Raw genomic sequence first — 23,730 nt, 5'->3', positions numbered from 1 at the left:
CCTGCAACGTCATCTTATTTTTATTTTGACCTTGGTCAGTGACCTGCTTCAGTTTTAACAATGCCCTAGGCTATAGTTGGAACAAAAGACCAGCCAGCCCAACAATCAGACCAAAAAAAATTTTAAATAAAATCTGAGACGAAGCGACAAGGTCACTTCGACACATGCAAGAACAGTGGAGTGAGGCGTTAGAGAGATGGTCCAGGAAAATAGTAGAAGGCAGAAATCTTGTGTATGGCAAGGCGTCAGATAAAAGACCAGGCAACTTCTGAAGTGTAGAAGGCGCCGGAATATTGCAGAAAGAGTTTTGGTAGCTTTTCATGAACACCCTCAGTTTCCCGCCATTTTAAAGGAACTTGTAGCACGAGAGTGGCAGCCTTCCATGATAAGCACGGTACTTTTTTTTCCGAAATTTATAGTGCACAAGATTGCGCTTATGCTGCACCGCTGCACCTACAGAAAATTTTGACCCCACAACTGGACCTCTCCAAAAATTCGACCTAACACCTACATCAAGATCTCGCATAAGATTGAGGTCGAAATCTTTGATCTAACTCAGGTATATTCAGGACTACCCGACCTCACCTGAATTTCACCTCACTTTGTGAGGTTGAGGTTAAAGTGAGGTTGATGTCAACCTCATAAGGTGTCCCACCATTGGCTTTGTCCCCTTGCATTCGAAAAGTACTGGGGTAATGCAAGTTTTTAGCGTAGACTCAATGCAGCCTTCATTAACTAAGGTAAAGGGGAGAAGTCTGAAAACGAGTGAGCTCGGCTGAGTGAAATTTTGACCAGTCTGAATCCGGGGGATTCCGGTTGAGTATAATTTTGGTCAGGCTGAGTCCATAGTAGCCCTAAGCAAAAAAAAATATTTTGTGAATGACTCTGAGTGAGTTCTGTTTATTTTATCGACCTATGCTTCGAACACCCCCCATTAGAAAATAAAAATAGGTGAAAACCAAAAAGCTCTGTAATGTGCGACATTCAAACAAACAGTCAGATTCTGTCACTCTCAAAGACAATAGGCTCTAGCAGATTGTTTGATTTTAAAGCGCTAAGCAGAAATGACAGAAAACAGAGTTTGCGTTTCCTTAATGTCACGTTGAAGTCTACTGTACGTGTACACTGTGATTGTTTTCATCGGCAAGCTAAATGTGATACGGACAGATGTTGCATACGAAGAAGAATCAAAAAGCTAGATTTGCAAAACGTCTAGGTTCTTGAGTAATGAGTATAGTAAAAGAAATTGATCGAGCGTTCCCAACGTCACGCCGCAGCATAGATGTTCTAAGTTAGATTGTTCTTATATTGGCGCTCTAAAGAAGGTCAAAAAATAACATTTCTTGCAGCCATCCGCTTAAAACATCATCGTTGTCATGACCTGATCGATGTTTGTGGTATGCGAACTGATACTGAACTAGAAATATCAAATTCCTACGTATACCACCCACCCCTTTCTTAACACTGAAAAGTTCATGAGCCCGACGTTCACCACTACAATAAACGTCGTCACCAGTGACCTAGCATCAAGTTGAAGAACGATAGATGTTTTTTTTTTTAAGTTTATTGAGTAAAAGCGAATGTGAACGGTTCTCTTAAAGATTACACAGCAAGCGTAACGTATATCACAGCGACTGCATATCGTAGTCATTTTAGCGGACGACGGGAGCCTGCTGCTGTTCTATGCAGTAAATCAGTTCGGAGACAACAATCGCATAGGTCTAAACATGAAACGCTGCACATAAGTGTACAGCATATGTTTCGACCTAGTACGCGCATGCTCTAGCCTTTACTTAAACATTGAAGAAAACCGCTGCACAAACCGACTACCGGACTGACAGACACGACAAAACGTGAGTGAGCTCTCAAAGGATCTACATAAAGGTCCTAGACCTCGCATGCATGGAAAGCAGTACTAGTAAGCCTCAGATCACTCTTAGTAGTTTTCTTAGCTGCCCGATGTAGCAACGTTGCGGACGACAGAGGCCAGCAGGAACGAGTGTCCAAGTGTCGCGACCTTCCGCTCGCACGTAAGTACCTATTCTGCGACATGACGTCATAATTGGGTTCTGTGTCTTAGGTACCTATATTTCTTTATGTTTGGCGCTAGAGAGCTTTGCGGGGAGATATCTAACAGGGTATTCCTTCGTCCTGTTCCTTGTTGCAGGAAACTTATCCCTAGCTTAAATGCCTGCAAACTGTCATCCTGGTAAGGATTACAAAAGGGGACGGAACAAGGGAATTCAAGGAAATTCAAGGCGAGGAAATTTGGATGTTTCCGGTTTTCACCTATATAAACATTTTTTTTTTTAATCCAAGGGCACCTAAGCACTTATGTTTTGTGAATCATTAGTGTCCAGTTGAATGCCGCTGCGCTGTCGTTCGAGTTTTAGGCTGCGACTATTGTACCATAGTGGTGCGTGCTGCCCGAGCCAGCTAGCAGTAGCAGCCTGCGGTGCCAACGCCGCATGCCACCGACGTCCTTCGCGACGAGAGACACCGGAAGCAGCAGCGGCCACCAAGGCTGACAGGCACGCGCAGCAGCCAAATGGGGTGAGAGAAATATACGGACCACGTGCCGGCTTCCGAGAGCCAAACGACGGCACACTGCCTCGCGCGTCACGTGACTACCTCGGCGACGACAACCCGTCTCGCCCTGCGGCTTCGCGTCGCCATGTCTGCTCCGTCGAAAGTGCGGCTGTCTTTGCTGATAATGTGTCATCGCAAACGGCTGGCATCTGTTTTCTCACGAACAGTTCTAGCATGGGTGCGGTTTTGACAATACGGGACCTGGTTTATTGCAAAGCTATTATAATTATTTAGGGCCTGGAAGGTTTGTCAGTATTCTTGCTTGGGTTATGTGGACCGTTAAAAGCGCGCCCTATCTGAAAGTTATGTTAGTATGCACGTACTCCTTTGAAAAACCGACACTACTTTAAAAGCGAGTGCTCGTATCTTAGCCACGAAACTCATTGACCCCAAGCACTGGCGCCGCGCTGATTGCGTACCTTCATCCAACTGAACGCCTCTTGAGTCTCAGTGACGATTTCCTTCATGAACTTGAGCATGTTGTAGATGACGCCCGTGCTGCCGACAGGTGCCAGCAGCCGCGCGGCCAGGTAGGCCCAGGTGAGCGCCAGGCACTTATGGGTGAAATAGAGGCAGTAGAAGCCCTTGCTCACGTCGTGCTTGGAGATGATGTTGTGCTGTGACAGCACGTAAAGCATGTCGGCCTCCAGGTTGGTAGCCAGGTAGAAGGTGGCATTGCTCACGCCGTACTTCGTCACTGCCTGCGTGGTGTGTGCGTCCGTGCGTGCGCGTGTAAAGAGAAGACCTGACTGTGAAATGGGTGCGCCCCCGCAGTCGATTTGTCGAGGTTTCTAAAATCGGCCTTGCTTCGCTAAATCAGCCAAGCAAACAAAAATCTTTAGCAGATATGCAAGCACGCACAAAGCGTGCATCAATAACAGCATTACCGGAAAGGACACTCTTCTTGCAAGGAGTTGCACGCACAATTCAACGCTTGTTACATATTTTTTTTAACTCAAGGCATACGTTAACGTCGATGGGAGTCCCACCTGATGCGAAAAACTCCATCGCTCTCGGGTTCTTATGAGGAGCGCATCAAGGTCTTCAACTGCTAGCATGCAAGCGACGCATGATTCGTACAGAAAGTGATCGTCGACTACCTCGTCAGCCACTTCTGTGATTATTGCCGCATTGTCTAGAGCATTGTCAGAGGAATGCTAGGAGATGCGAGTGCTCCGCGCAAGATTTTGCACCCCGCACTAGGATACGCGTACATGTGAGCGCTGATACCTCAGTAAGACCAAAAGCTTCTTTAGCACCTACATTAGACACGGTGCTTGGGGACTTCAGCGACTCACATAAGTTGCGTTACACCGCAAACTCTCCCCTTAGTCTTCGTCACCTATCGTAGAGAGACATCCCTCCAACAATTTTAGTTGCGAAAGGATTAGTTTAGCAAAGTGAACTTCGCGGGGGACAACAAACTTGTGAAGTTATAATGTATTGGAAGTTCGCTTCAATTATATGCAAGTCGAAGTCACACGCAGAGCAAAGTGCGCACATCTTCATTGTAAACAACGAGGTCCACCTTGCACTCCTCCAGCAACGGCTCTCTCGGAGCAATGAAACTTAACGGGACTTTGCACCAAATGGATAGTAAATGTAAACAAGGTTTTGCAATGGACTTATGTGGTTCCTTCACGGCAGTGAAACAGGACGTGAATGCATATGCGATCGCTATGTGCTTTTATTAAGTGGTGCTTTGCAAGCTCATAAGACTGCGACAAATTTCCGAGTGCGCATCAGGTTTCAGAAGACAGCGAAGTTTGGGTCATTTCGCTGGCGCGCCGTAGTGAGGAACTCCGGAAATTTGGACCACCTGGGGTCCTTTACCTTACACCTAAATCTAAGACATGGGTGTTTTCGTGTTTCGCCCCCATCGAAATGCGGCGGCCGAGATTCCATCGCGCGACCTCGTTCTTAGCAGCCCAACACCATAGCCACTAAGCAGCCACGGCGTATTTACCCGTGGAAAGAGGCACCTGGGCAGTTACAGAACAACCACTCCCAGGTGCTGAAAGGACACTTACTTTGAGACTATATTTTCTAGACAGAATTCTACCTCACACTCAAATGCAGCACCTATGGATTCTTTACTGCATGAGAAACGTACTGCAGGGCAACGTGCGAGATGCCGCACCAAGCTTAGGACTGAAAAGCAGAACCACCGGTCGATTGGAACCCCCAATAGGGGTTGTGGGTTTGCTTTCACCTCCATTACTAACTATGTTGATAAAAAAAATCCATTAAATAAAATAGTGTATGACGCCTAAGGCTATGCTCGACTTCATTGCTTCTAGTATTCGTATGGTCCGCTAGCTAATACCATATTGTACCGATTGTGACGACAGCGATCCGGTCACCTGCATAGCGGGCTTGTAAACCCCCGAGTTGTTGGTTAGTATGTCGTCAGTGACCACGAGGGCAATCTCCTCGCGGTGCGAGGCGCGCACAGCGGCCACCCAGTCTTCGGCCGAAACTCCGGTGACCATGCCATGAAGCGCGTCTTGCAGCATCATCTGCGCCATCTTCCTCTCGCCAGTGGTGAAGATTTTCTCAACTTCGGCGTCCATTTTCGTGAGGAGATCCAATTGGTGGCCGACGTCGCTGCGATTGAGCCAAACCTGGAGGAAACGAAGAAGAAGCAAGAAGATGATGCATTCACGTCCCGATCACTTCCCGCCATGTATAGCGCCAAACATGCGCGCAAGAAACGTCTCGTTAGTTGTGCGATTAGTTGTTCACGAATGACTGCACGCAGCAGGCGACTAATTTACAACAGATTCCGACAGACTGAGCAGTGCCACCCTTTCACGGTTGCATGCGACAGATCGGACGGTTCCGACGCCGCATTTGTTTCCCGCTTATGCCAGGATGCAGGTACGCGCAAGAACCAATCGTACTGACGTAAGAAAACGGTGATGCCACTAACGCGTCCATATATATATATATATATATATATATATATATATATATATATATATATATATATATATATAGTTTACGTCAAGCTTCCTATAGACCGTTTTTTCGTAGGCGCCGCCTATGAGCAGCGCCATACTGGCTTGGGTGAAAGCGGTCTTTTACATAGCAGGTATGCGCTCGGCGGTAGGTTCGTGCGGTCTGTTTAGTATTACGTGCGTCTTCTACGTAGTGAACGATTCTGTGAGGCGTGCTGAAGTGGTTTAAGGCGCCATGGCCGGAATTTCTGCTGGAGTTGAGGTGGACGGAGCACGCAGCGCGATGTGTGCGCACATATTTGAGCCTACGATCAGCCTCGGAGATCAATTGTGTATTTTTGAATGTTCCAATCACTAAGGTGAAAGTATTTCAGTATTATCCTCTATTTCTAAACTGCGCTCTAGGAGCCATGAAGCATACGCGACGATCGTAACAGCGTGGGTACCGTTCTGCTACAATAGGAGCTGTGCTGTTATACATTGACAAGCCTTCAAACTGTTCGCTGCAGGTTACATTGCACGACTACTTGGTTGGATGGATGAGGTTTCCACCCATGAATAAAACAGTTTTGGCTATTAATAGCAGCATACCTTACAGTCTGAATTAAGCTTGTCCAGCAAAGCGACCGTTTACGAACTGCGCGAGCGTCCTAAGCAGTATAGTAGGTGCTGGATTACAGATATCTTTGTTCTATATAGCACATGGTCCAAGCATACGGCATCAGCGGTTATATATTTATAAACGTTGTGCGGTGTTAGCCCGTTTTCTCTTGCTTTTTAGAGAAAGAGGATGATAACCGAATTTTTTTTTCGGTTGTGTTCGTTCAGTTCTCTACGACGCACTCACACGTATTGCTGAAATTTAAAAAAAAATTATGGGGTTTTACGTGCCAAAACCACTTTCTGATTATGAGGCACGCCGTAGTGGAGGACTCCGGAAATTTCGACCACCTGGGGTTTTTTAACGCGCACCTAAATCTAAGTACACGGGTGTTTTCGCATTTCTCCCCCATCGAAATGCGGCCGCCGTGGCCGGGATTCGATCCCGCGACCTTGTGCTCAGCAGCCTAACACTTGCTGAAATTATGCGGTCAAAAATAGCCATCGCATTCTTTTTATGCGAATCCTCTCATATATTATGGCTAAAAGGCAATGCCGAAGCACACAGCTTATATATGTATCGTGCTGGCTCACCAACCGCAGTGATCGCTCTGTTGAGCAGTGCCATGGGCCTCATGCAGCAAGGCTAGCGTAGACATATGGTAATTTCAAGCGTACTAGACTTGAAATGCATGAGAACGACGCCAGTGTATCACAAATATTTCATACCGCCTGCCGCTCATATGTTTCGTGGTTGCCTTAGGTTGGCCGTGCACGAGCATGCGATCTTATGTTTTATGTTTTGCTCCCTACGCCAATCGATCAGACAGTGTGCTGATTTACCATTCAATGCTGGTAATACAGAGACGCCGGTTTTCTTTGTTGAATTAAAATCGATATAAGCAAAATAGTAAACAACACATACACGCACCGCGACTGATAATGCGCGTACACCGCGGCTGATTATGCGCGTCACATTTTTGCGCCCCCAAAACATATTTCTGCTTACAGTAGTTAACGATGGACCGAAAGGCTTCCCTGACGACCTTATATGAACGAACATGGCGTAAATTTCACAAAGTAAGATCTAAAACATCTCGAAATCGTTCCGCAGCACGCGACAGCAATACTTTCAAGCAGCGCCGCGCCGGATCGCCCAAGCCAGAGAGGAGGATAGGCTCTCCGCGCGCCCTATCCTCCTCGCCCGATGAAACGGTCTATACATTCCCGCATTTCGAGCAGCCATCTTTTCCACCTGTCCTACGCAGGGAAATTGCGAGTTATCTTAGCAAACGCACGACTGTCAATTTGACAGCAAATCGAATAATATAAATATTCGGTTGCATATACGAAGACCCTACTGAAGCATCAACAAGGAAAATCTGAAAATGAAGGGGAAACACAATGGGGGGGGCAACCACAGGGTGTCCCAGCTACCATGTACCAAAATTTAACTATATGCTAACGCCACGTAGCTGTACAGAACGAAAGTAATGTTCTTTGCCGTCGATTGGAGATACTGTTACGTTTCGCCTCCGACATGCGGTATAGCCGGCGCGGATGCAACGGACGCCGGGGCTTCGTTCACAGCGGCGGACATTTTGGCCAGTTCAGCGCTGTCCCAACGCGCGTCCAGGCATGTTTCGATGCCACGTGTCTTCGTGTGTGTGCGAGTGTGTGTGTGTGTGTGTGTGTGTGTGTGTGTGTGTGTGTGTGTGTGTGTGTGTGTGTGTGTGTGCGTGTGTGTGTGTGTGTGTGTGTGTGTGTGTGTGTGTGTGTGTGTGTGTGTGTGTGTGCGCGTGCGTGCGTGCGTGTGTGCATGTTGGTGCCCACGCTTGTCAAAGGCCGGGGTGAGGAGCTCCCCAACCGTGAAGCGAGGAGGCCTGACCGGCGCCGGCCCGGCGGATACGTCACTTCTTGTCACAACGTGTCCGTGCGCCGCCGTCACGTGCGCCTCTTGCGAGCCGTTCCTTCTTGCCCTCGCCTCCGAGGGTATAAAAGCAGCTGCCCCCGGACGCCAAGAGAGAAGCTTCGATTTCTTCCGTCGAGTAACGTGGTCTCCCGTTTCTCCACTTCGGTCGACCTGACCGGTCGCTCTTTTGCGATTCTAGAATAAACAAGTTGTTCTGTTAGCAGTCGACTCATCCTTTGCCAGGACCTTCGGATGCTTCCAGCTGTGCCCCAGGCCTCCAGGCCAACGCTACCCTTGGGGCTTGCGACCCATTTGCAACAACTGGTTGCCAGCGGTGAGATCGCGACAACGGAGGCCAGCAGCGAAGATATACGGTCGACTGTAGGCTGAGCAGCTCAACGACCATCCGGGAGCAGTGCAACGAGCCCTGTGTGATGACTGGTTGCCTGCAGCGGAACGACTGCGCTGAATTCTTGGCTGCGAGGTTTGGTGAGTGTGGGAGTTTCTTCTTCTGAGTTTTGCCAGGCTTTTGTTCGTGTCAGAAACAGAGCTGGTAATTGTGGTTGTCGTTGCTGCCGGGTTGGTTTGCCGCAAGACAATAGTAGGCAGTAGAGAAAGCAGCATTCAGAGCAGCCATGGATTTGAAGTCGTTGCGCAAACCGAAATTGCTGGAGCTTGCAAGAGAGTTGGGTCTGGATGTCTCAGACAAACTCAGAAAACCAGAACTGCTAAGGGCTATTCTTGAGTTAGAAGCTGAGGATGGCGAGCTGTCGGAATGCCTTGAGACCATTGAGGAGAGGGAGACGGCAAAAAGAGAAAGACAGGAACGCGAACATAAAAAGCAAAAAGAGAAAGAGAAAGAGGAGCGCGACCGTCAACGCGCTTTGGAAATGAAGCGTCTCGAAGTACAGATGGAACGCGCTCGTAATGGAAGTCAGGCACACGGTGCAGGAGAACGAGTATCGTTCAAAATGACTGACCTGATACGGCAGTTTAAGCTTGGAGAGGACATTGGTTTGTTCCTGGTTAACTTTGAGCGAACGTGCGAGAAGCAGGGGTTCTCTCGGGAAACGTGGCCACAGAGCTTGCTCACTTTGTTACCCGGCGAGGCGGCCGACGTAGTCGCTCGCTTGAAGAGAGAGGAGGCAGAGGATTTCGACCAAGTGAAATCGAGTCTGCTAAAGAAGTACAGGCTGTCAGCGGAGGCGTTCCGTCGGAAGTTTCGGGAAAAATGAGAAAGGCAGAAGTGAGTCATATACAGAGTTTGCCTACAGGCTTATGTCAAACATGCAGGAGTGGCTCAAAGAAGAGAAAGCGTTTGGTGACCACAAGAAAGTTCTGCACTGTTTCGGGCTGGAACAGTTTTATAGTCGGTTACCTGAGAACGTGCGGTACTGGGTCTTGGATAGGACAGACGTTAGTATGGCTAAAGCCGCCGAGCTAGCCTAGTAGTTTGTGACGCGTCGGGCTCGCGGAGCTAAGGACGGTCAAGAGGGTGAATTTGGCTCCAAGTTTGAGAGGCCGAAGTTCACACCCATGAGAGCAAGGGGGGACACACGTAATGCGGATGCGAGTGAAAGCAGTCCGACCGAACGTAAGGAGACGGCGGCAGCCGAAGCCAAACGCAGAAAGCGGTTCGAGATGAGGCGAGCGCGCGTTTGTTATACGTGCCAGAAGCCGGGTCACTTTTCGGCGCAGTGTCCGGAAACAACACCAAAAGTTGTGTTTTTTTCATTATGCAGCACTGACAAGAACATGAAGCTTGTCGAGCCTTACATGCGAGACCTCCTCGTGAACGGGAAAGAGTGCCGAGTGCTTCGCAATTCCGCAGCTACCATGGATGTAGTTCACCCCTCTTACGTAGAACCCGATATGTTCACGGGCGAGTGCGCATGGATCAAGCAAGCCGTGGAAGCTCATAGCGTGTGTCTGCCCGTAGCAAAAGTGCTTATTGAAGGACCTTTCGGAGCCCTTGAGACGGAGGCCGCAGTGTCATCTGTGCAGCCCCCCCTCCCCCTACCCGTACCTATTTTCGAACAGGTCCGAACACCTCCTGCGCGATAAGGGGCTTTTGTTTGGTGAGGCTAGCGTTCAGGCCTTAACCAGATCGAGAGTTCGGGATCTCGCTGCAAAGGTGGTAGTTGCGGGGCCGACGTTGTCGAACAATGAGAAAAGGTCGGAGGCGCAGCAAGCTGATATTCAGAGCACGTCCGAACTGAATAAAATTGAGCCTGTAGCGTTGAAGGAACAGATACTGGAGAGGAAATGCCCGACAAGGGAAAGTTAGAAGAGCTATCTGCAGATTTGCTCATCGCGCCTACGTCAGATGGACTTAATAGGTTGCTAAAAGTCAGCCGGTCGGCTTTGATAGCCGAGCAAAAGAAGGATGGCAGCCTAGAAAACAAGCGCTGCAATGTCAAGGAAGGTATCGCCAAGAAAAATGCTCGTTTTGTGGAAAGAAGTGGGGTCCTGTACCGGAAGTATCTAGACCGCAGGGGAGTGGAGTTAGATCAGCTGATCGTGCCTCAGTGCTACCGTCAGGATCTGTTGCGCTTGTCGCATGGGGGTTCGTGGTCCGGACACCTAGGAGTTCAGAAGACTAAGGACCGTCTCTTGCAAGAGTACTATTGGCCAGGGTGTTCTCGTGATGCAGAACACTTTGTGAGGACATGTGACACCTGTCAGCGGGTGGGCAAACCAGGGGACAAATCGAGGGTGCCGTTGAAGTTGGTACCTATCATTACGGAGCCTTTTAGACGGCTCGTTATTGATACAGTGGGACCTCTGCCGGTAACAACCACGGGGTACAGACACATTTTGACTGTGATTTGCGCAGCGACAAAGTTCCCTGAAGCAGTGCCGCTTAAAGAACTGAGCTCTGTTGAGATAGTCAATGCACTAGTGTCCATATTTGCGCGAGTTGGTTTTCCTGCGGAAATCCAGTCAGATCAGGGCACAGTGTTTACTAGCGCTTTGACGACAGCCTTTCTCGAAAGGTGCGGGGTAAAGCTGTTACACAGCTCAGTGTACCACCCACAGTCGAATTCCGTTGAGAAGCTCCACTCCGTCATCAGGCGCGTGTTGAGAGCATTGTGTTTTGAACAACAAACTGACTGGGAGCTGTGTCTGCCTGGGGTGATGTTTGCATTAAGGACCGCGCCACATGCGGCTTCGGGGTTTTCGCCAGCTGAGCTGGTGTACGGTCGCTTGCTGCGGTCTCCGCTTCTCATGCTTCGAGACTCGTGGGAAGGCAGGGGCGACGACCCAGTCGTGGTGGAGTACGTGCTTAGGCTCCTCGAACGCTTAAGAAGGGCACAGGAGTTGTCAGGTGAAGCAATGGCAAAGGCCCAGCAGAGGGCAAAGGTTTATTATGATCGGACAGCCAGGGCCCGTCGTTTGGAGGTGGGCGATGAGGTAATGACATTGTGTACATCGCTAAAAAACAAACTCGATGTGCAGTGGGAGGGCCCAGCACGGTTTGTTCAAAAACTGTCGGACGTTAACTACGTGGTGAGTCTGCCAGGAAAACGGAAAGCACAGCAAGTTTACCACAGTAATCTGCTCAAACCCTATAGACAACGGGAAGCAGTGGTGTGTATGATGGTAAACGTTCCCGAAGAGCTTCCGGTCGAGCTTCCGGGACTAGGCTCAGTGACGAACAGGGAAGACACCGATCAGGTCATTAGTGACTTAGTCAGTGGAGCATCGCTGTCGCCTGAGCAGAAAACCGAACTACACCAGCTCTTACAAGAGTTTCAAGGTCTGTTCTCTGAGAGGCCTGGTAGGACTTCTGTCCTTACTCATGATATAGAACTTACCTCCCCAGAGCCAGTACGATCCAAGGCGTATCGGGTGTCACCCCGCCAGAGCGATATTATGGAGGCTGAGGTAAAGAAAATGCTACAGCTCGGTGTTATTGAGGCAGGTGAGAGTGATTATACCTCCCCTTTGATTTTAGTTGAGGTACCGGGCAAGGAACCTCGTCCTTGCGTCGACTACCGCAGGCTTAATTCCATCACTAAGGATCAAATTTATCCGATCCCTAACATCGAGGAGCGCCTTGAGAAAGTTAGTAGCGCTCAGTTTATTTCCAACCTAGATCTTGTCAGGGGTTATTGGCAGGTTCCACTTACAGAAGAGGCTAGTAGGTATGCGGCGGTCATTTCACCAATGGGAACACTCCGTCCTAAAGTTTTGAGTTTTGGTTTGAAGAACGCGCCATACTGCTTTTCGAGCCTCATGGAGAAAGTGTTGCGGGGACAGGAAGAATTCGCTTTACCGTATTTAGACGACGTAGCGATATTCTCCGCATCCTGGTCTGAGCATATGGCACACTTGCGGACAGTGCTAACTCGCCTGCGCGAAGCGGGCTTAATTGACAGTCAAGGCTCCCAAGGGCCAGTTAGCACAGGCCGAGGTTGTCTACCTCGGTCACGTGATTGGACGGGGTCGTCGCCGCCCCTCTGAAATAAAGGTGGCAGCTGTGCGAGACTTCCCGCAACCGCGCACGAAGACCGATATTCGGTCGTTCTTAGGTGTCGCCCGCTACTATCAGAGGTACATCCCCAGGTACTCTGATATCGCGGCTCCCCTGACGGATGCTCTAAGAAAAACAGAGCCCCAAACAGTTGTCTGGGAGAGACAAGGTAAAGAGCTTTCAGCGCACTAAAGAGCGCCCTAACAAGCCAGCCTGTCCTACGATCGCCAGACTACACAAAAGGGTTCGTTGTTCAGAGCGATGCTAGTGAGCGAGGCACTGGCGTTGTACTGTGCCAACGGGAAAATGGAGAAGTGGAACACCCCGTCCTGTATGCTAGTCGTAAGCTGACAAGTCGTGAGCAGGCGTACAACGCCACCGAGAAAGAGTGTGCGTGTCTCGTATGGGCCGTTCAGAAATTGTCATGCTACCTAGCCGGCTCGAGGTTTATCATTGAGACGGATCACTGCCCTCTCCTATGGCTGCAGACCATCTCTCCCAAAAATGGCCGCCTCCTGCGCTGGAGCCTCGCTTTGCAACAATATTCCTTTGAGGTGCGTTACAAAAAAGGGGAGTCTCAACGGTAACGCCGATGGATTAAGTCGAGGCCCCTAACGTAGGAATCAGCCTCAAAGTTGTTTGTTACTGATGTTTTTCTTCCTGAGGCAGGATTTTTAACATATTGCTTTTGTTTAGTGTTTCAAAGTCATGACGTGTTTTCTAGTGCAATTTTCCAATTTGTGGACGCGTTCTGAGTGCTGCTACACTACTGTAAGGAACTAGGCAGTAGTATAAAAGGGGAAAGAGCCTGGCATGGCTTAGTGAGGGTTGTGTCGTGTTTGCTGACTGAGCGGTTGAGTTTCGGCGTAGTTCTAACGCTTGCTGGGAACGATAAAAAAAATGGAAACTCTCCCGAAGTCACTTTGCAGTGTCCTGTGTGAACCTGAACGTGAGAACGAGGCCTTCTCTGTGCGCTGCGCTCAAGAAACGCCGAGGGACGACCGACTTCGGTTATGAGCATCATCGAGCGACATCCCTCGGCACAGCGGATGCAGTCCCCTGACCATCGGGATCTCCTTCTCCCGGCGGGGCGGTCTGTTACGTTTCGCCTCCGACGTGCGGTATAGCCGGCGCGGATGCGACGGACGCCGGGGCTTCGTTCACAGCGGCGGACATTTTGGCCAGTTCAGCGCTGTCCCAACGCCTCCTGCTGTTTCAGGCATGTTTCAATGCCACGTGTCTTCGTGTATGTGTGTGTGTGTGTGTGTGTCTGTGTGTGTGTGTGTGTGTGTGTGTGTGTGTGTGTGTGTGTGTGTGTGTGTGTGTGTGTGTGTGTGCGTGCGTGCGTGCGTGCGTGCGTGCGTGCGTGCGTGCGTGCGTGCGCGCATGTTGGTGCCCACGCTTGTCAAAGCGCGGCAGCCGGGGAGAGGAGCTCCCCAACTGTGAAGGGAGGTCTGAACGGCGCCGGCCCGGCGGATACGTCACTTCTTGTCACAACGTGTCCGTGCGCCGCCGTCACGTGCGCCTCTTGCGAGCCGTTCCTTCTTGCCCTCGCTTCCGAGGGTATAAAAGCAGCTGCCCCCGGACGCCAAGAGAGAAGCTTCGATTTCTTCCGTCGAGTAACGTGGTCTCCCGTTTCTCCACTTCGGTCGACCTGACCGGCCGCTCTTTTGCGATTCTAGAATAAACAAGTTGTTCTGTTAGCAGTCGACTCATCCTTTGCCAGGACCTTCGGATGCTTCCAGCTGTGGCCCAGGCCGCCAGGCCAACGCTACCCTTGGGGCTTGCGACCCATTTGCAACAATACTAAAATCGTTTTCTGGATTCCGCCTAATTACATCAATTATCCTAATTAATCGTCTCAAGTATTGTAATTACATGACAAGCGTCAATGAAACGTTTTATAAAGCAGTATGAAATGCTGCTGATACAGCTTTCTGTTGCTCAATACGTACGTGCTACACAAAAGTGTTTTTCCGAGCGTGAAAGAAGCCCGCGAATACACGCAAAGTGTCTCGAGCGGCCATTCGCGCGGTAATTTTGCGTGCATTCGCGGTCTTCTTACACGCTCGGAAAAACATCTTTATGTAGCATGTATCGCACAATAGAATGTTGTATCGGTAGTTTTTCATTTTGCTCCGCAATCTTGTGATTGGCACTTTTCATCTAACTATAATATTTCGGGAGTTCAGTAATTAATTAGCACTAACTTTGTGGTTATGCGGAATTCAAAAATATTATCTGAGTATCTGACCTTGATCTGACCTTGATTCTCACATTTTCGATATTTTTTTTGTTTCATAGTATCTCGCTTATGTCGGATAATTTCCGAATACTCTTTTCTTATTCCTGCTGTTGCGCGTGACTTTGGGCATCAAATGTACCTATACGTTTACTACGCCTTTCTTGCTTGGGCCGGCGACCCCGGTCGGCAGTATATTGAAACAAATTGATAGATAAAATAGAAAAACAGGCAGACGGGTGCCCGAACAGTACAACGCTCAGATGCGCTGCCGGACTCTCTCGCTTCGGCGGTGTGTCTGACGGAGGACGCAAACATCTGGCTCGCTAGGCAATGGAAGTAAGCCGCAAAGTTTAATTTAATTTATACGCAGATATTTTTAATTTTTCCGCGAAAGAATAAAAAAATAAAAATTTTCTGTTAATCTCATTTCACATTGTTCTTTTTTTCGATGCTCACGGCCCCAATTCGTCGATGTTAATGCTATAGCGTGCCGTGTTTCCTGTTTCCAATTTTCGCCGAGTGTCCGCTCTTGTTCATTCCCTTTCTCTATGTTCTTATCATGAGCCGCGGTTATTGCTACGACAACTTAATTTCATTTCATTTTATTAACTTAAGGACCCTTAAAGCACGCTCGTCCGCTGAGTGGCAAAGCAGTGCGCAGTAACCGGCGCAAGTTTTCCGCGCTTCAGGCACAGGTGAAGCCCACGCTTGGCTTGATATTAATGACGCTTGTCGTGAATGCGCAGGAGGAAACGCAATTAGTGTCCTGGGCACATTCACGCCAGGCGTCACTCAGATCAAGTCAAGCATAGGGAGCCTACAGTCAAGCATGGGCCTCAACTTAAGTTGCGTTAAAGCCGTTAAAGCCCTTAAGAACAGGGCGCTTCGACGCGCGGATCGCGGGAGAGCGCGCGCATCAAGCAGCAGCCTAAATGCCTCCGAGATGCGCGCGCCGTTAGACCTTGGATGCCACTACCCTACATCATAGGGATTGAAAAGAAAGCACGGTATATGGAGCTATTTTAGCACAGTCACAGTTGTGAATCAACATTATTTCCCAACACGCCATCTTAAGAAAGACAAGTCCCTGACTGCTGCATTAATATTATAATATTTTATTTCTTTGTAATGAAATACAATGTTTTATATAAGAAAAAAATTACCGACGATTACGTTACTTCCTAATGCGAAATTTGAGCGCAGCAAATAAGCTGTTTCACATTTTCGATAGATTGAGGCAAAGAAATCGAGCAACACATGTATGCGCTATCACAGAATTTTTTTTTTATTTTTCACACGTATTCCTTTAACAAAGACTCCACTAACAGTTCTTGACAGTCATGAAGGAAGCTTTGTGGTCGGAGAAATAGACTGATATATGTTCGACTTGGTACACCAATGCTTGATTCTCAAAGACGAGATCTATACAAGTGCCTCGCGAGGTTGTCACAGCCGTGGGACGCGTTACGAGCGAGAGGAACGGGATGTTCTCCCGCATAAGTGTTAGGAAATTGCTGTTTGTCTTTATGTCAAGCCGCCACCGATCTGGCTCTCTGATTGCCACCGCACAGGGCGAACGGCAGCGGCAATTTCGGCTCGGGCGGTGCACATATACAGATCCGCCGCCACCGATCTGGCTCTCTGATTGCCACCGCACAGGGGTTGCATTGGAGGAGGAGCGAAGAAAGGAATTAAGTTCGAGCCGGCGCTTTGACAACCGGAGACTCGCAGGAAGAGGGGGGAGGGGGGCGGCGTGTGCACCCAGCGGCAAACGATGGGGGCAGAAGCGCGCGCAGCAAGCGGACAACACGATAAAGGGAGGAGGGAAGAGATAGCAGCGACTGACTGATGCCGCTGACGCCGATAGTGAGTCAACCCCAGCTGCGGAGTTGGTTTCAGGGACAACGCCGCCGATGCCGACACAAACAATATGATACCCTCGCTTCCGCAGCGCTAAGAACCAGGTCTAGCCGTGGGAAGGTGGTCACGTATTCGTCGACGTGCCGGGGCCTACGTGAAATAACCGGCGCGTCGGCAACTGAAGAGCACCCTATCCGCCACACAAGAACAGGGGGGGGGACCCTTTCCTCCTCTTTCTGCATGGCGGCGACGGTGTTCTATGCAGTCACGTTATCTTGACTCTCTAGCGGCGTCAGCGGCATCCAGCGGTATCAGTCGGTCGCTGCTAGCGCTGGGGGGATGAAAGGGGGGCGGAGCTGGTTACGAGGCCGACGACAACGCCGACGACGACGCGAAACCCAGGAACGGACGCCAAAGAGCTGCGCTCTAAAAAACGAGTAAATAAGGACTGTGAGTATCGAAGTATAGCCATGCAGCAACTTACCAAAGACGGCGAGAAGTTTATTGAAACGCGCAACGGATTGAGTTTCATCGTGATCGAAAGTGCCCGTATTGCATAGGTGTGAAAGAACGAACGAGAGCCAAAGCGATTCAAACCGCCGATCAAATCTTTCACTCGCTATCAAGTATGACAGCTGTTGCACGGTCCAGCAATCAGTACTGAGTTGGTTGCTATCACTCAGCGGGACGGCACAGACGATAGCCTACGACAGCCATCATTTGTACCACCTGGCGTTCTCTAAGGTGCACCTGTATCAAAATGTATACGCAGGCGCGTTCGTATTTCGCCCCGATGGAAATGCGGCCGCCGTGGCCGGGATTTGATCCCGCGACCTCGTGCTTAGCAACCCAACACCATAGCCACGTCCGACAGCATTAGAGGCAGTTAAGTCATTGGGACCCAGCCTCACACTGGGAGCCGGAGAAGTACCGTTTCGTTTACGAAGAGATCCTGTCCTTCGGCCACATGTTCAGCAAGCCTGTAGCCCACCACGGTCCAGGAAATACAGCTGCTATCGCAAAGTTTCAGCAGCCCGTCGACAAGAAAGTGGTGCATGGATTCATTGGCCTGTCTGCCTGTTACAAGCGCATTGTCAAGAACATTTCACGCGTCGCCGAGCCCTTCATCCACAGTAAAATATTAGACATCAAGTTCAAGTGGAAAACGCCGCAAGTCGAAGCATTCCCAGAGCTGAAACAATGCCTGCATTCAGCTTCAGTAATCGCCCACTCCAATGGGAATGCCGATAGCGAAATCCACACCGAACAAGTTGCGTAGGACTCGGCATCGTATTTGACGAGAGAGAACACGGACTCGAAAGAGTCAAAGCTTGGGCTAGCCGGTCGCTACCGAAAGCAGAAGCCAATTATTCTAAGGTGGTAAAGGGGTGCCTTAAATTGTTTTCATATGGGATACAGCAAACTTTGGATTCTGCCTGTACGGTAGGCCATTCAAAGTCGTAAGCGACTACCAGGCCGTGTGTTCGCTGGTAAATTCAAAGGAGCCTTCACGCCACCTTGCACTGTGATTCGACATCACCTGGACCTACAAGTCAGGACGGAAACATTCTGATACGACTGCTTGTCTCAAGCCCCAATTAAGCCGCAGTCTTGCGCTGACTAAGACGGGGACGTCTTCATGGCAACAATAAGCGCGGCGGACTACGCTGAACAGCGGTGAAGATATCCGGCGCTGGAGAGCCTCGTCGAATACTTAAAAGTAAAAAAAACAGACGTCGTACCCGTGGAGCTTAGGCGCGGATTGTCATCCTTTTTCTTACAAAACGATGTCCTAATAGAAACCTTTCCAGCGTGCGCCAACTATCTTCTAATTGTGCCCACATCACTGAGGTCAGATGTACTGCATGCCCTGCATGAAGATCCCACTGCAGGTCATCCAGGACTCCACTGTACGCTCGCGAGGATACAATAGAAGTACTACTTGCCGAACGCGACCACCGACGTCGGCTATTATATCAAGGCATGCTGAGAACGTAACCGACGCAGGACACCAACATCAAGGCCAGTGGGATTGCTACAACCAATCGAGCCTCCTTGCAGACCGTTCAGCAGATCGGAGTGGAATTGCTTGGACCTTTATCGACGTCAACATACTGAAATATGCGGATCGTCGTAGCGACGGACCGCCTTACCCGCTTTGCTAAAAGGAAAGCTCTGCCGAAAATTAGTGCCGCCGATGTGGTGGAAGTCATCGTCAAGAACATGCTCCGGCGACATGGTGTTCCAGAAGTCCTCATCACCGACAGAGGAACGTCCTTTACAGCAAAGCTCGCCCAAGCGATCCTGTGATTCAGCCAGACAAGTTACCGCACGGCGATTGCCTGCCATTCCCACACAAATGGCCTGATGGAATAAATAAAACTCTTGCTGATATGTTAGGAATGTACGTCGACGTAGAACGCAAGTCGTGGGATGCCGTCCTTCCGTACGCAACGTTCGCCTACAACACGGCAGTGCAAGCAACAATGCAAAAATTACGACGCTGTTCAAGTTGGTTTACGGAAGGAACCCTGCGACGAGGTTTGACATCATGATGCCGCACATCACCGACGAAGACAACCTCGACGCCACCGCCTACCTCCAGCGTGAAGAAGAAGCCCATCAGCTCGCCCGCCTGCACAACAAGAACAAGCGGAAGGCAAACAGCCGGTACTAGAATTTTGACGACGCTAGGAGGAGTATACCAGCCCTTCGACCGTGTTTGGGTTTGTACCCCAATACACCGATGTAGACTCAGTGAAAAGCTACTTCGACGTTAGTTCGACCCATACCAGACCCTTCGACGTATTGGTCTACTGGACTATGAGGTCACGCTAGATGACATTCCGCAATCACAGCGGCGCCGCGCAATGCCTTAAGTCTCCCACGTGGTGCGTCTGAAGTCATTCTACGCGCGCTAACGAACTTTCGGACTTGATTTCTTTGTTGCTTTTGTTATCTTTCTGTACAGCGTGTGCATTTGTTTTTCCCTTTGTGTTCTGTTCGCACCATCTGGACGATGCACCATCGGGAAGACGCCACACTGTCGATGGCAAGGCGCGCCAAGTAAAGCACCGTCCTCGACACTAACTGCTACAGTGCTTCTTTGAGGGCGCTGCTTTTTGATGCGGGTGAACGGTTAGTCACGCGATATTTCTTTTTTCGCGCGCTTTCTTTATTAGCCGGAAAAAAAATTAACGAGCAAAATGTAGCTGGCTGGACACATGCCAGCTTCAAGTTTCTTTCAATTTCCAACAATTTCTTCATTGAAAGAGCGGAATTGAAGCAGTATTTTAAAGAAATTGCTAATTGCAATTGTGCGGTAAATTGAATGGCATCAAAGAATATATTAACGGAGGCTTTTCTATTCGACTGTGAAGAATATGCGCTTGTTTATCTTCGCACAGAATGCCCCGCCTTTAAGGATGCGATGCACGATAGCTGGGACTCCCTGTAATAAACACACGTGCGCGCGCTCTTCTAAGCACTTTCATCCCCTCTCTACCATGTGACCGGCTACCACAGTTCACACACATACTTTTTTTTTCACTTTGACACTCCCAATGCTCACGCATTGAAAACTTCACGGAAATTTACAAAAACGGCGAACAAAGAGGTAAAATGAGAAAACGTGTACTATTGCAAAAAAAGGCAGTGACTTCCAGTTTGAGATCCAAGCTTGCTGCATGAGAAAGAAAAAACAAAATGAAGCAAATATTCCCAACAGAATGACATATGTGTATACTGCAGCAAAAGGCCTCGTATGACTAACAGCGCTAACAGGTCAATGATCGAGATTAGCAATAGACATTTCGAGTACTGGTGGGATAAAATGCACGAAAGATGGTCATTTCAGCTCGAAAACTACGAAAGCCATTACAGGCATACGAAGCTGTACAATATCGCAAATAGACCCACTAAAGCTCACCAGAATTCCCTGCAGCTGGGCTTGGGCGAACTCAAGAGTCGCAAAAATTGAATTCTGTCGGACTCACTCACTCAGAATCACGAATGGGTTTGCGTTTTAGTAGGCCTGAGTGATTGAACCAATGAGTTTGCCGACCTAATATGCCCGGACGCTCACACTCCGTCGTGCTCATTCATTCAGTTGGACGACTAACCCCTGTGGAGAGAAAATTCTAAAGCATCGACGGGACTCGTCGTCAAGGCAGAAGGCCGTGCAAGCATTGCTGTACTTTTTTTTTTGGGGGGGGTACTCTACCTATTTTCGTCAAGGCATATATATGCTTGGAATATAATCTTGATTTTTTTTACTGTCCTCTTTCTCAACTCTTTCTAACGTCGTCTTTCCGCATGAGTGTGCAGGGTAGTAAACCGCGAACTCCCGCATCGTTAACCTTCTTGTCTTTCTTTTGTTTTGTTCCGTAGGCGTTGCCGTGACGTTCAGTATAAATTACAAGTGCGGTAACACCGTGGCCGCGCGCAATGTGCTGTGCGTGCGAGTGTAAGCGAGCGAGGCTAAACCGAGGATGGCGGCTTGATATCGCGCTCGCTAAAGAGGAAGGCGGGAGAGGTGAGCAAGCGCTCCGTCTTCCACCAAAAGGGACGCAACGCAAGGCACGCAGGGCGGGGGTCGGGAGCGGGAGGGGGGTGTTTTACTCCGGCGACAGCTGCGTATGCCGCGGCGAAGCGCGGGCACTGTCTTCAATGCGATTTGCGATGGGCACATTGTCTAGGTGCGCCGAGTGCTGATAGCTTCGTGACGTCCATTCGCTCGCTGCTGCTGCCGCTCTTTCTCACGCCAGCACTTTGACAGCGAGGGTCCGCGATCATCGAGCTTGACGTGTTTACGTTCGCCTGTGCGCACGTGACACCATGTTTGCCATCCCCTCTGCCTCACATCTCAAGTGGGTGTTTCGTGATCTCTCCTCAGCAGCTTACCTGGAGGATTCTAACGAAGATGTCGTGAACGTTGCCGAATGGTTGGCCGAGCTTCCCCGACAGGCCGTAGCCCTCGCTTATAAACAGCATGGGACGGCCAGCCTCGTAGATGAACCGCACGTGGAACAGCGTGTACACGCCCACCTGCGGCGGCACGTCACAGAGAGTCGAGTCACGAGGTTGCCACAAGTATACATCTATTGAAGGCAGTTCCGACAGCCCATTCTAAAAGCTGAGCTCACTATCCTTCAAAAAAAGAACATGTTCTATGGGGAACCAGCGCTGGAGTTTTCAAGACACCTACAGCGCCGCCCTGGCGGTCAGAACGTGCACAACTCAGCCGCTCCCGCGGACGAAAATTGCTACTGGTAGTGGCCTTGCGTGCGCTAAAAGTCGGAGGAAAACAAAAGGACGCCGACGATACTGTTGCGTATACAAGTGCCACAACTACGTCGGGATGAGGGAGGATGTATCGTTCTGCGTCTTTCCATCTAAACCCTACGAACAAGAACGGAGGCGGCGTTGGGTCCAAACAGTAAGGCGAGCGGAGTAAGTTCCCGTCTTGTCGCCCTGTCAAGCGGTGTCGGGCTGTTTTCGAAATCGAATTTCGCGCGTGTGCTTGGTTTATTCGATAGTGAAGACGGCCAGCCGTGGCAGCCAGTACCAAACAGCAGAATGTGCAGTCGGCATTTCGTCGGAAACCAAATGAGCAATAGCATGCACCATCCAGCATATGTACCAACCATTTTTTCTTCGCAATACCACCGCCAAGCCCCTTCCAATGCCACCGCACCAAGCGAACGATACGAAAAGTAAATATTATCCATTCATTGCCAAGAATTATGTGGGAGGGAAGCTGCCTTGTAATACGAGTTGTGTGCGCATACTGCCGGCGCACGCGCGACTAAGCCGCCTATGTGTTTTTTAACATGCGCATGTGGATGAGGACTCGGCAATGAGATGCATCCGGTAAATGTATGTAATGTGCGAAATGTAGCCAGCGTTGTTACGGATCCAGCAGGGGAGCACTCAAGCCCTTGCTTGCGCGAGTCAGCTGATGCGATAAAACTTTCTCCTCCATTGACTTCTGTGGTGAAGTAACATCAAAATTTTTTATGTCTAGCCAGAGAAATATGGAATGTCCTCAGGTCAACTAATACTTCCGAAACCATAGCGCAGCAGGACCGGAGCCACAGCTGCTAGATTTGCGAGGCAGGCTGCAACGCAAGCATGGCAACGGCACACGACGCAACCGTTAAAGAAACGCACGTGCTCGCCGCGACACACTGTGAAAAATATATAAAGCTTAAAAAGCTTCTTTTGTCATTTCTTCACTTGATGGCGCTAGCTTCTTTACAAAAACTGTCCACTTGAAGCGACGCGAAAACGGAAACATACAAACTATAATACGGCCGCGCACGTGTGTGTCGTCTGGTCGAGCGGCTGGAGCATGCCGCGTTTCGTCGCCAGGGCGGCGTGCAACGCACTCTTTTCGACGCGCCGCCTATCCAGCGCTGGTTCCCCATATATCCAATAGTCTCTTAAAAACAAATTGTCACGCGTAGTTCTTTATCTGTATCCGGTCACATTCACCCAGCTAACAAATGTTAAAAAGTTGTTACTGAGCGCAAGACACGAATCGGAAGTTTCTCGAATGTTATCGATGGTTCTATCTGTTGCCTATGTTGTCGCCGGGCCTCGTGTAATCGAATTCTGTGCGCGACGGGAATACTGGTGTACGTTATGGAACTTACGCGAATACCAGCGATTCCGTTGGAAGGTACCTTGAGCCATGCATAAATAGCAGACGCGTCTGGTCAGATTTTCGATAATTGCTGACTGTGCTCGCTGCTATCGCTGTACTTTGAGAGTAGCCTGTTCTTGTGGACAAAGGTTCGCCCGATACAGAGTTAGTTTCGTGATACTTCAACGTTCTTCACCGTCACTGCAACGTGGCATTTACTGGAGGTGTGAGGTGGAGGTGCACCACAGCGTCCAGAAGTTCTCCACGCCCTTCGTGATGACCCACTGGCAGGGCATCCCGGTATTTCCCGTATGCTTGCGCGAGGATTCAGGAAAAACATCATTGGCCACAAATGCTTTGTTTAGCGCAAAACAACAGGCACAAGAAAGACGACAGGACAAGGCGGAAGCATTCTCCATACAGTCGTGGGGGTCACAGCGC

The 23,730-nt window shown here is 49.7% G+C and overlaps 1 protein-coding gene across 1 annotated transcript in view; it reads right to left on the bottom strand.

Annotated features, from left to right (window-relative positions):
* Positions 1–23,730, bottom strand: part of LOC142588731 (neprilysin-3-like) — a 92,463-nt gene that overhangs the window by 16,139 nt on the left and 52,594 nt on the right. The window contains exons 8-10 of the mRNA XM_075700547.1: positions 21,546–21,689; positions 4,953–5,213; positions 3,009–3,290 (exon numbers count right to left, since the gene is read on the bottom strand). Of these exons, the coding sequence (XP_075556662.1) occupies positions 3,009–3,290; positions 4,953–5,213; positions 21,546–21,689 (687 nt within the window). The remainder of the gene's footprint in view (positions 1–3,008; positions 3,291–4,952; positions 5,214–21,545; positions 21,690–23,730) is intronic.

Source organism: Dermacentor variabilis, chromosome 7 (genome assembly GCF_050947875.1).
Source record: "Dermacentor variabilis isolate Ectoservices chromosome 7, ASM5094787v1, whole genome shotgun sequence".
NCBI classification, from domain to species: domain Eukaryota; kingdom Metazoa; phylum Arthropoda; class Arachnida; order Ixodida; family Ixodidae; genus Dermacentor; species Dermacentor variabilis.
This window is presented reverse-complemented; position numbering and strand designations above follow the sequence as displayed.